This window comes from Rana temporaria, chromosome 11 (assembly GCF_905171775.1).
Source record: "Rana temporaria chromosome 11, aRanTem1.1, whole genome shotgun sequence".
NCBI classification, from domain to species: domain Eukaryota; kingdom Metazoa; phylum Chordata; class Amphibia; order Anura; family Ranidae; genus Rana; species Rana temporaria.
This window is the reverse complement of record NC_053499.1, coordinates 45,199,318-45,212,979: the sequence shown is the minus strand read 5'-3', so window position 1 is coordinate 45,212,979 and position 13,662 is coordinate 45,199,318. Positions and strand designations below refer to the sequence as shown.

At 44.9% G+C, this 13,662-nt stretch overlaps 1 protein-coding gene across 2 annotated transcripts in view; it reads right to left on the bottom strand.

Annotated features, from left to right (window-relative positions):
- Positions 1-9,868: 9,868 nt before the first annotated feature.
- ANO9 (anoctamin 9) overlaps positions 9,869-13,662 on the bottom strand; it is an 84,218-nt gene continuing 80,424 nt past the window's right edge. Inside the window, exons 24-25 of one of the 2 annotated variants that reach the window (XM_040328478.1) lie at positions 10,303-10,380; positions 9,869-10,139 (exon numbers count right to left, since the gene is read on the bottom strand). In XM_040328478.1, the coding sequence (XP_040184412.1) occupies positions 10,112-10,139; positions 10,303-10,380 (106 nt within the window). In that variant the 3' untranslated portion in view covers positions 9,869-10,111. The remainder of the gene's footprint in view (positions 10,140-10,302; positions 10,381-13,662) is intronic. The other variant, XM_040328479.1, reaches the window with a different exon arrangement.

Sequence of the window (13,662 nt, the reverse complement as noted above, 5' to 3'; positions counted from 1 at the left end):
TATTTACGCTGGGCGCTAGGTGGAGCTTCCGTAGATTTTCGCGTTGAATATGCAAATTAGCTAGATACGCCGATTCAGAAACGTACGTCCGCCCGGCGCATTTTTTTACGTCGTTTGCGTTAAGCTTTTTCCGGCGTAAAGTTACCCCTGCTATATGAGGGGTATCCTATGTTAAGTATGGACGTCGTTCCCGTGTCAAATTTTGAAAATTTTACGTCGTTTGCGTAAGTCGTTCGCGAATAGGGCTGTACGTAAGTTACATTGATGTCTAAAGCAATGACGATTTGCGGCGTAATTTCGAGCATGCGCACTGGGATTCTTTCACGAACGGCGCATGCGCCGTTCGAAAGAAAAACGTAAAATACGCGGGGGTCACATGAAATTTAAATAAAACACGCCCACATCATCCTGATTTGAATTAGTTGGGCCACATACGTTACGCCGCCGTAACTTAGGGCGCAAGTTCTTTCTGAATACGGAACTTGCGCCCTAATTTACGGCGGCGGAACGTATCTGAGATACGTTACGCCCCGCCGATAGATACTCCAATGTATCTGAATCCGGGCCCGAGTTTAGCAGCAGTTATGATAATTTGAGGTTAGAAGCATTTTTTAACCTGTTATGGACCGCTCAACGCAGATACACTGCGGCAGGGACGCCCTCCTGCGTGAAACCACGTACCTGTACGTGATTTCATGCACTGAGTCTGAGACGCCCTGCTCACGCTGCCAATCAGCAGGTCCTGAGGAGAGGCAGAATGGCGTTCTGCCTATGTAAACAAGCAGGCTAAGCAGTAACACAGATCTCTTACTTCCACCCATTCAAAGGATCCCTCGGGCCCACACAGTTAGACCCCTTTCACACTGAGCCGCCTGTAGTGTCGGCGGTAAAATGCCACTATTTTTACAGTTGACGCTGTGGGCAGATTTGCAGCGCATTTCAGCCGCTAGCGGGGCACATTTACCCCCGCTAGCGGCCGAGAAAGGGTTAACCTGAAGCAGCACATTGCGGGCGGTATAGCCACGCTGTCCCATTGACTTCAATGGGCAGCAGCGGTGGAGGAGCGGTATACACACTGCTCCTTTCACCGCTAACTAACATATGTAGGCATAGGACACCCCCCATGCCACCGCCCCCTGCCAACCAAAAAAAGGTTCATTAAATGCACAAGGGCTTTTTTTTTATCACTACTATTCCTTTATATTGGCTTTTAAAATATACAAATGCAGCAATTTAGAATTTGCATGAAAAGTTTAGCTCTGGAAAACACTTTTTGAAAGATAAAAATTGCATTTTATATACAACTATATAGATCAGACCAAAATGAGGGGCAAAGAGGGACGGAGGGACAGTCCCTCGGAATCAGAGACAGTTGGGAGCAATGCGACCTTCTAGCGCAACGCTCCTCGGGCTTTCACACTTTGAGACAATAGAGCAGCACTTTAAGGCCCCTTTCACACATGCGGACAGTATGTCCCTATTTCATCCATCTGTTTTTGGATGAAATACCGACATACATTAATCCCTATGGGAATAGCGGGTGTCAGCGGATGAACACCACTGACACCCAATCAGCCATTGGCTCCCGCTGCTGTCAATCAAATCCAATGATGCGGCCGCCGGGGCGGGGCCGAGTCAAACAATTCGCGGCTATGGTGCCGATTGTATGGCACGGGAGCGCGCCCGCAAGCTAACCCCCTTATCTTCACGAGCTTCCCAAAGGGGGTTAGCTCTTGCGGGAAGGAGCCACGAGAGCCCCCGCTGGACCCCAGAAGAGGACGATCGGGGCCACTCTGTGCAAAACGAACTGCACAGTGGAGGCAAGTACGACATGTTTGTTTAAAAAAATAAAAATAATATTCAAACCTTTACAACATCTTTAACATACAAGGGCCCAGATTCAGGTAGATCCGCGCAATATTTGTGTGGGCAAAGAGCAAAGATTTTTCTCTGCGCCCACGCAAATATTTCGATTTGCCCGCGATTCACGGAGCAGTAGCTCCGTAAATTGCGCGGGCGCTATGCTAATTAGCCCTGCGTAAGGGCGCCTAATGTAAATGATCCCGCCGGGGGCGGGAATCATTTAAATTAGGCGCGCTCCCGCGCCGAGCGAACAGCGCATGCTCCGTCGGGAAACTTTCCCGACGTCATTTTCTTCTAAGTGAACGTGAATGGCGTCCAGCGCCATTCACGAATCACTTACGTAAACGACGTGAAATTTAAATTTCACGAGCGGGAAGGGCGTCTTTACTTTAGCATTGGCTGCTCCTACTATGAGTAGGAGCAGCCTTACGCTAAAGTCGCCGTACGGAAACTCCGTACCTTGCGTGCGCAGGGCCCGCGCAACTTTTGTGAATCGGTGGTAGTATGCAATTTGCATACTATACGCCGATCACAATGGCCGCGCCCCCTAGCGGCCAACGCAAGAATGCAGCCTGAGATATGAAGGCATAAGGAGGCTTATGTCTGTCATATCCTAGGCTGCAGTCCGCGTAGCGATGTTCCTGAATCAGGGGCATTCGCTACGCGGGAGCAAAACAGCTATTGCGCCGCGCAACCTATGGTTGCGCGGGCGCAATAGCTTCTTGAATCTGGGCCAAGGTGTTTTAAAAAAAGTTTTGAGACTAGTTTTGTAACACACCAACAGATGGCAGCACACACAGTCACAGGAAGCACCGACCTTCATAAATCATTGTGCCAAAAGACATCGTCATGGGTACCTTAGGAGCTGTGCAACTGGTGCCATTCTGACCACATAGGTTACCACGTCTGCAATTTCATCATGGACAGCAAGTTAGCAATGAGCAAACATGAAATTTTATGTGAAACTGGGCAAAGATGCCACAGAGATGTTTGACATGATTCAGCAAGTTTGCGGCGGTGCTGCAATGAGTCGTTCAAGGCGTTTTGAGTGGCATGCCCGAGTGTTCTCCGATCATTATCATGCAAAAGTTGCAGAATCGTTTGGACATTTTCGGGAGTTGAGCTTGTTGAAGGTCGTCCCGATCTCTCGTCAACTTCCAGTGATGTTCTTCTGCTCTTGAAGTGCGCGTGCCACTCAAAATACCTCAAACGACTTGTAGCGGTACCCCCGTGAGGGCTGCTAGTAGACTCTATACCCCATTGGTTACCTCGACTCTGCAAATCCTCTCTTACCTCTGACACCTTGGGTTCCATCCCGCCACAGCTGCGATAGTAATGAGAAACTCACACAGAATCACTGAACAACTCAGATATGTTTACTGAGATGAAATGAATACAACGAATGGCATGAATAAACACAGCATAGTTTAACAGTGAATAGGTCTCATAACTGATACACAAAAGTACTTGACATAAATCTACTACAAGACCTATGTGAACAGGTAGACAGAGAAACAATTACCCAACACTGTAACACATATATTGGATATTTTCCCTTTGTGTCCTCAACACACAGACCAGCAAACAGTGATAAACATACAGTTGTGTTCAAAATTATTCAACCCCCCAATGCTGTAAAGGGTTTTAGGGAATTTAGTGTACATTTGTAATTGTATTCAGAATGAAATCCTACAAGGACTTCTTAAAGAACCATATGCAACTAAAATGACATCAATTGGTTTTGTAATACAGTAGTCAATGTTTCTTTTGTGAATTCTTCATTTACACAGTTATTCAACCCCTTAAAGACTACCACTCTGAAGAACAGAGGTTCATTGAAGTGTTTTCAATCAGGTATTGAAAACATCTGTGGATGTCAGGGAGCAGCAATAAAGCCTAATAAGCACCAATCAGGCAGCTTTAAAATGACTGTGATACTCAGCTCCTTCTAGACATTTACTGGTGTGGTTACAAACATGGTGAAGTCAAGAGAATGGTCTGGGAAGACAAGAGAAGAGGTGATTACTCTTCACAGGAAAGGCAATGGCTATAAGAAGATTACAAAGATGTTAAACATACCAAGAGACACCATAGGAAGCATCATTCGCAAATTCAAGGCAAAGGGCACTGTTGAAACGCTACCTGGTCGTGGCAGAAAGAAGATGCTGACTTCAACTGCTGTGCGCTACCTGAAGCGTAGAGTGGAGAAAAGTCCCCTTGTGACTGCTGAGGAACTGAGAAAAGATTTGTCAGATGTGGGTACTGAAGTTTATGCTCAGATAATACGGCGCACACTGCGTAATGAAGGCCTCCATGCCAGAACTCCCAGGCGCACCCCCTTGCTGTCTCCAAAGAATAAGAAGAGTCGACTGCAGTATGCCAAAAGTCATGTGGACAAACCACAGAAGTTTTGGGATTGTGTTCTGTGGACTGATGAAACAAAATTAGAACTGTTTGGGCCCATGGTTCAACGCTATGTTTGGAGGAGGAAGAACAAGGCCTATGATGAAAAGAACACCTTGCCTACTGTGAAGCATGGCGGGGGTCAATCATGCTTTGGGGCCGTTTTGCTTCTGCAGGTATAGGGAAGCATCAGCGTGTGCAAGGTACCATGAATTCTCTTCAGTACCAGGAGATATTGGATGACAATGTGATGCAGTCCGTCACAAACCTGAGGCTTGGGAGACGTTGGACCTTTCAACAGGACAATGATCCCAAGCATACCTCCAAGTCCACTAGAGTATGGTTGCAGATTAAAGGCTGGAACATTTTGGAGTGGCCATCGCAGTCACCAGACTTAAATCCGATTGAGAACCTCTGGTGGGACTTAAAGAAAGCAGTTGCAGTGCGCAAGCCTAAGAATGTGACTGAGCTGGAGGCTTTTGTCCATGACGAATGGGCGAAGATACCCGTAGATCGCTGCAAGACACTTGTGTCAAGCTATGCTTCACGTTTAAAAGCTGTTATAACTGTAAAAGGATGTTGTACTAAGATTGAATGTCACTTGGGGGTTGAATAAAACTGATAATGATGTGAGCACAGAAAAGACATTTGTGGTTATTTCATTATAAATGTTATGTTATATTTGTCTGACCTACACGTGCCTCTTTGATTTAATTGTAAGCAGGATGACTGAATGATCAAAATCAATGTCAAACTGGCCAAAACAATCAATTTCAGTGGGGGTTGAATAATTTTGAATACAACTGTACAAGTATCACCAGCCAGTCTGTATAGAAATTAATCAGCAGTACTGTTGTCAACTATCGCTCACCACTATGAATGTCAGATGAATAGAGGGTTCCAGCCGGAATTCTACGTGTCTATGTCCTGTGAAAATGGCGCCGCCACACCGAGTTGCAGCTCCCAGTGGACTGGATTGCAGGTGCCTCCAGATAGTCTAACGCAGGCCGGTCGGCTGTGCTGAAATAGCGATTCTGCCCACTGAGATCCCTCCGAGGCTGGCAAACCAACCCCCCCCGCTGTGTAGGCTGCAGTCTCTCCACTCCCTGTCACACAGACCTCCTGCTGGCAGGGTCAGAATGGCGTCCAGAGAGTGCGAAAACAGGCCACACCCGCTCTTTTATTTCCTCTCCCAGCAGGCTGCTCTGTGCGCACAGCATTCTGTTACCTGTGGTCCAGATTGGTTGCTGACTGCTCAAGTCCCGGCTGCCTGCAGCTGCTTATTGCCTTCCCTGGTGGAGTGATCTTCCTCCGCTCAGCTCCACAGCGGATTCGAGATAAAGAGGCTATTAGGAGGTGGCCGTGGCGGCAGGAAACTGACAGGGAGAAGGAGTCCGAGTTCATCATGGCTGTGCACAGGGGTGTCCGTGCCTGGGTGAATAGAAGGATATACCTAGCCGTATATGAAATATATATAAAAAAAAGGGGGGCACTTATGCGCTATTTAAAGTGTTAAATTAAAAAAAGTGTAATATATCTATATATAGCTGCTGGACTTCTATAGTGTCACCAGCACCAATAATTATTAATAGCAGTAAAGTGAAGCAGCGCTATATATGTACACTCATATATGCATATATTAAGGTGAAATCTCTATATGACCAGAGGGATGTCATAGAAACATATAACTAAAGTGCATAAAATAAAAAAGTGCATACATTAAATCAAAGTGCAAATGCAATATTAAAAATGCAATAAAAATTTAAATGCAATGATTAATAATATAAAGCTTAAAACAATGATAGTCCAATCAATTCAGTGAATAAAAAAAAAAAAACTGCACAAATGTACAAAAAATGAAAAAAAAAATCTCTTCAACTGTGCAAAATAGTGCAAAAGGGAAGGGAGGAAAAAATATATACTTGATGGAAAACTTGCAGACCACTTTCAAATCCACACCCAGTGTGCTCCAGCCTCTCACCTCCAATAGAGACCCCAACAGGTCTCTTTATTGGCACTCTGTACTTCTTTCCTCTCTGTTAAAGATATCACAGCGGGATAGAGATACGGACGCAGCTGTAGATGAAAAAGGCTCCTCTCCTGTGTGGTCTAGGTCTTGGAATAACCTCTCTCCAAAGCTACTATTGATCCTCCATATGGACCAACTGGTACCCTCTGGGGGACGTGTATTACCGTAAGTTTGAGCTGTAGCAAATGGAATGGAACATCAGAGAAGAATTTAAAGATTGTCTTGTGGCAGTTGGTCAATATGGAGGATCAATAGTAGCTTTGGAGAGAGGTCGTTCCAAGACCTAGACCGCACAGGAGAGGAGCCTTTTTCATCTACAGATGCAATATCTTTAACAGAGAGGAAAGAAGTACAGAGTGCCAATAAAGAATATCTAGGTGGGTGACTAGACCCATTGGGGTCTCTATTGGAGGTGAGAGGCTGGAGCACACTGGATGTGGATATGAAAGTGGTCTGCAAGTTTTTCATCACGTATATATTTTTTCCTCTGCACTTGGACACCTAGGGCCAGATTCACAGAAAAAGTACGCCGGAGTATCTACTGATACTCCGGCATACTTTCAAATTTGCCGCGTCGTATCTTTATTTGTAATTCACAAACAAAGATACGACGGCATTTGGCTAAGATCCGACAGGCGTACGGCTTCGTACGCCTTCGGATCTTAGGATGCAATACTTCGGCGACCGCTGGGTGGAGTTTGCGTAGTTTTCCGCGTCGGGTATGCAAATTAGCTGTTTACGGCGATCCACGAAGGTACGCGCGTTCGTCACATTCTCCTACGTCGTCGCTAGTCGGTTTTTCCCGTCGTAAAGTTGCACTTGCTATTTAGGTGGTGTAATATTAGACAGCCCATGTTAAAGTATGGCCGTCGTTCCCGCGTCAAATTTAATTTTTTTTTTTATTTTGCGTAAGACTTTCGGGAATACGAAAGGACGTAACTCACGTCGCCGTTCAAAAAACACGTTGGGGCGCCGTAATTTCGCGCAAAGCACGGCGGGAAATTTCCTAACGGAGCATGCGCAGAACGTTCGGCGCGGGAACGCGCCTAATTTAAATGGTACACGCCCCATTTGAATTAGGCGGGCTTGCGCCGGACGGATTTACGTTACGCCGCCGCAAGTTTACAGGCAAGTACTTTGTGAATCAAGCACTTACGCTTAAAACTTGCGGCGGTGTAACGTAAATGACATACGTTACGCCGCAGCGCAAGTACATGAATCTGGCCCCTATTTCCCCCCTTCCCTTTTGCACAGTTGCATTTTTTGTACATTTATGCAGCTTTTTTTGCATTGAATTGATCGGACTATCACTGTTTTATACTTCATATTATTAATCATTGCAATTATATTTTGATTGAATTTATTATTGCATTTGCACTTTGATTGAATTTATGCACTTTATTTCATGCACTTTAGTTTTATGTTTTTATGACATTCTTCTTGGTCATATAGAGATTGCGCCTTAATATTTGCATATATGAGTGTACACATATAGCGCTACTTCACTTTACTGCTATTAATAAGGCAGCAGTAGGTTCTCTGTAATAGCTCTGCCACCGTGTGTTACAGAACATGGCTGTTGGGCGCCAATTTTGTTAACTTATTGGTCATAAGTGTCAGCACCCAATAGCAATGTTATGTGACACACTGCGACAGTCAGGGCTTTTTTTCAGGGGGAACTTGGGGGAACTGAGTTCCACCACCTCTGGCTCAGACCTTTTGGTGCCCACTCACCACACTCACTTGTAAACACAGAAGTCTGGTTTCTGTGTTTACATGTGACAGCTCTGCACTCTGTGTGTAACCACCTGAACTCTGCATTCTGTATGTAATGCAATCCTGGTATTTAATGCCCCTTTAAGACCCTTCTACTGTTTGTGAAATCTGAACAGGGTCGTAGTTGAGTTCCTGCACCTATTTTCTGAGAAAAAAAGCTCTGGCAACAGTGCTATTACAGAGAACCTACTGCCGCCTGTGTCTTGTATCATAATAGGGAATTTTTATTTTATTTTTTATTTCTTGTGTTTACCTGTTTTTTTCCCCTATTGAAATTTAATCCTGCCTGCCTCCCCATGCACATTACCCACCTTAGGCAAATGATGCACACACTGCCCATGGTCCCTCCCGGGGTATGTGACGCAAAGGCTTTCATTGAAAAACAGAAGGAGGGAGCAGGTCTATCAGTGCATCATCGCGAGGCCCACCCGCTGAACCTGAAAAGGCTGTCTAAGTGCCCGATCCACAAAGCACTTACCTGGAAATTTGCGGCGGTGTATCGTAAATCCGTCCGGCGCAAGGCGGGCCAATTCAAATGGGGCGGGCACCATTTAAATTAGGCGCGCTCCCACGCCGGACGTACTGCGCATGCTCCCGACACAAATTTCCCGACGTGCTTTGCGCGAAATTACGACGCGCCAACGTTTTGTGAATCGAAAAAAGACTTGCGCCGGGAAAAAGAAAAAAAAAAAAAAAATTCAAAAGCGACGCGGGAAAGACGGGTATACTTTTACATGGTGGAGTAATTTTCCACTTTGTAAAAGGTGATTTATCTTAAACTAACACTTGCGGCGATGTAACGACGGGAAAAAGTTTAGTGGATCGCCGTAACTGCTAATTTGCATACCCGACGCTGGTTTACGACGCAAACTCCCCCCAGCGGCGGCCGCGGTACTGCATCCTAAGATCCGACAGTGTAAAACTATTACCCCTGTCGGATCTTAGGGATATCTATGCGTAACTGATTCTATGAATCAGTCGCATAGATAGAAACAAGGATACAACGGCGTATCAGCAGATGCGCCGTCGTATCCCTTTTGTGAATATGGCCCTGTGTTTTTACCACCCCAACCTTTCCCCTTATGACTTGCCGCCTGCCCTTTACCGCGGCAGGGTGGCATGGGAAGGCTGGATCACATACATGCACATCAGCCAGCCCCTGTTCCAGGTTAGGGACATGCATGTGCGCACCTGTTGCTAACCCACTGTTCCAGGTTAGGGACATGCATGTGCGCACCTGTTGCTAACCCACTCCATCACTGGCTACAGTGGGATTTTGTCAGCAGGTCCTGGCCAATGATTTATGGCTGAGACTTGCTGATAGGCGTCCAATCACAGCGCCTGGCGTTTCAGCCAATCAGGTGACCGGTAACAGACCCAGCAACCTGATTGGCTGAGAGGCGGGTCAATGTTAGCAAAGCGAATTCCTTCAGCTTTGCTAACATTAAATGAGAAGGAACGCACAGCGTTGCGCCCGCTTCTCACTTTTTTGGATGCCTATTAAAGCCAAAGGCAAATTCATGTGCCCGTTGACCGAAAAGGGGAAGGACAACTGAATAGGGGGTGTAAGCAGCGAATAAACTGAAAAAAATACATTCACGGCCTAATCTTTGACTTGAGTGACTGTGAAATGCTGTGTGCCCATTTGCCATGTGCCTATCAGGGAATGGAACCTGAGACCAAACAGTCGACCCAGTCTGGGGTCTGTGCTGCATATACTATACATATTCTAGCACTGTGGGCACTAGCATAGACATTTTTATTTTTTAATTCCCCAAAAAAAGCATAAAAACAGCATTTTTAAAAAGGACCGTTTTATTATAAAAGAATATTTACACATTACCAAATCATATTTGGTTAAACTTCACAGTCTCTCTATGCTACTCCCGATTATACATCTTCTTGGTGGTATTAATAATGACACATCTTCTTATCCCCTGAGGTTTGGTGGCAAGTCCAGTGACATCTTCTATTACCACTGAGGCTTGATGAAGAACATCGACAATGGAATCCTCTGTTATCCCCAAGGTTTGGCAATACTCACACCTCTGTTGAACGTTCTATCATGCTTAAAACGAAAAAATAAAATAAAAATATGACATTTATATTTTCGATGTCCATTTAGTAATGTCATAGTTTCTGAAAATATTGAGAGAATTTGAGATACCCTGGAAGTCTTCCTCTAATATTAGGTTTATGTAATACAGGGAAAGTCTAGCAAGGAAAGTTACCTGAGGTCATCTAGCAGGTTTCTGTAGGGGTGGGGGGAGCTGTCATGGGATAACTCATCATTTTCTTCTGGCATCTCTCTGTGGGATGGAGTAGGGGAAAGTTAGTGGCTCTGGAAAGGGATGTAATAATGTGTCTAAACTGTGGAAAGTTATTACATGGGGAGTCAAAAGGTAATATCAACGGACTTGGAAGCCTAAATTTGTGGCTTTTATTTTATGTTGATAATTTGTCATACCAAATTATTTTTTTAATGTGAATTCAGATGTTGGCATGATAAAATGCTTTAGGATTAGATTTAGCGGGCTGGGGTGACTTTAAAGCTGATGTTTGGTTGAAAATCGTTCAGAGTTCCACAATGTGCAGGTTGCTGGATTCTGTAGATATCTTCACTGCAGGGCTGCCCTGACCTACTGCTGTACTTCTGGTGCTGTGGGGGTTAATAGCTTAGGGTCTCAAGGCTCAACTGCAATAAAACAGCATTAACCTGCCTCTCAAGTCCAGCCCACAGTCAGCCTCTTTTTGCCATTTAAGCCGCTTAGCTAATTTCTTCCTTGCCCTTGTGTGGTCTGTGATCTAAGTGTGTTCCTTCCTGTGCATGACTTAGCCTGGCTGACTTCCTTTCCCATTCCCGATTTTTGCTCCTGGCTACGCTGGCTTCTGGTTTCCTGCCCCCGGCTCGTCTGATTGCCCTCTCTGGCATCCAAACCCCAACTTTTGTTTTTTGACTACGTTCCTGAACTGAACTGAATTTTGCTATTTCATTAAATTTGCAATTTTAGATGCACTTTCTGTCTGTTTGGTTTAGGCTTCCTGACATGGGGAAAGTCTGATCAGTTACAGGATTCCTTCTTTCCCCCAAATCACAGATTGTGTTACAGGCAGTGTAATCAGTGAAATAACTTTTTTGAGTGAAGGATAGGGCAGGAGAGGGCATGTCCTCGTCCAATAATCTTTAGTGCAGCTGAGACCCGAGGCTTAGAACGCCCACAGTGCAGCAGGTTCAGCAGCAGGAAGAGGACAAGGCAGTTCTGCAGTAAAGATTTCTACAGAATCCAGCAGTCTGCACATCTTGGGGCATTCTTCATTACAGATAAGTAACTAAAACTGTGGGAAAAAAATAAAAATAACCAAACTTCAGCTTTAATGATGTGGCTTAGGGGTACAGTAAGGTTAAGGGTTAGATTCACGAGTAGACTCAGATTAATGTATAGAATTAAGGATTAGTTGAAGATTAAAGAAAATCTGAGGGGTAGTCCTCACCTCCCTAAAGCAGCCTCTCATCCATTTAGCTGGCTGGTACTTTTGGAGTCCACCTGTTACTGCTCTTGCACTTTGTCAATAGCCACTAAATGCAAATAAATTGCCTCTCAACCAATAGGAAGGAGAGCAAGGTGGGGTGACGGAGGTCAGAGCACAACCAGAAAGCTGTAATCTCAATTTGAACCCCAAGTTTTGGGGATCTTGAGGCAAAATGAAAACTATTGGAGGATGTCAGTTGGCTGCTTTAAGAGGTGAACCACAAGCATGATTTCAGAGATTTGCAATGAGATAAAAGACAAAAATTGCAGTCAACTCCCAAAACAGATTTTCTTTGCTTGTGATATGATCTCTGAGGCTTATTATCACTTAAAAGGGATACAGACACTGCAGATTTTATAATTACAACACTGAACATGCATCAGGCTTTACTAAAGGTAGACAGACCCCTTTATCGAGAAATCAATTTGAGAAAGGGCATGGTGAATAAAAGAGCAATTACTTCCAAACTAAAAAATGTAAAAAAAAAATAAATAAATAAAAAAAAAACTTTAAAGCTGAACTCTAGGCAAAAATAAGATCAAAATTAATAAATAGACTATTAAAAGATAAGCTTTTGCAGCAATATTTACTTTAGAGGTATGAATTTCCCCTGTAGTACTTTTTTCAGCTACTAGATGTTGAGCATCATTTAGCCCTCTTCCTCTGAGCCCAGGTCATCTGGACACACCCCAGCCTGTGACTGGACAGTGAAAGGAGAAGCAGCACTCCCTTTCTCTGCAATGGGTGCTTTCACACCCAAGCGGTGCACTTGCGGGACGTTAGAAAAAGTCCTGCAAGTATACACTGCTCCCAAAAATGCCCATGTCCATTGCAATCACATTTTGTTGTTTTGCAACCTGAAATGAAGACAGGCACAGTTTGTTTTATCCAGGTGTATTTACTCATTGCAATTTATAACATCCAAGTGAAAGGGTATAAAACACCAACACATCAGAATAAAAATAAAATTCAAAAACAAAAGTCACAGAGTTGGGGAAAAAAAAAAGGATCACCCCCTCATGTCAGTATTTTGTTGAACCACCTTTTGCTTTAAAATTACAGTCTTTAGTCTGTTGGGATATGTCGCTAATAACTTTGCAAATCTAGGGGCAGATCCACAGAGAGAGTACGCCGGCGTATCTACTGATACGCTGGCGTACTTTCAAATTTCCCGCGTCGTATCGTTGTTTTGAGTCCTCAAACCAAGATACGACAGCATCTGGGTTAGATCTGACAGGCGTACGTCTTCGTACGCCTTCGGATCTAAGATGCAATTCTTCGGCGTCCGCTGGGTGGCGTTCCCTTCGTTTTCCGCGTCGAGTATGCAAATTAGCTATTTCCGACGATCCACGAACGTACGAGCGGCCGGCGCATTCCTTTACGTCGTCTCTAGTCGGCTTTTTCCGGCGTATAGTTAAAGCTGCTGTTTCGTAGCGTATAGTTAGACCTGCCATGTTAAAGCGGGGGTTCACCCTCAGAGGGCACTTTTCCCCCTTAGATTCCTGCTCGTTATTACTAGGGGAATCGGCTATTTATTTTAAAATATGTGCAGTACTTACCCGTTTACGAGATGCATCCTCTCCGTCGCTTCCGGGTATGGGCTTCGGGAATGGGCGTTCCTTCTTGATTGACAGGCTTCCGAGAGGCTTCCGACGGTCGCATCCATCGCGTCACGATTTTCCGAAAGAAGCCGAACGTCGGTGCGCAGGCGCAGTATAGAGCCGCACCGACGTTCGGCTTCTTTCGGCTACGAGTGACGCGATGGTTGCGACCGTCGGAAGCCTCTCGGAAGAATGTCAATCAAGAAGGAACGCCCGCTCCCGAAGACCCATACCCAGAAGCGACGGAAGAAGATGCAGCTCGAAAACGGGTAAGTACTGCTCATATTTTAATATAAATAGCCGATTCCCCTAGACCGAACGAGCAGGAAGCTAAGGGGAGATTTTTTTTTTTTTTTAAATGGGTGAACTCCCGCTTTAAGTATGGCCGTTGTTCCCGCGTTTATTTTGAATTTTTTTTTTTTGCGCAAGTCGTCTAGTAGCCTGACCAACAGTTTGCTC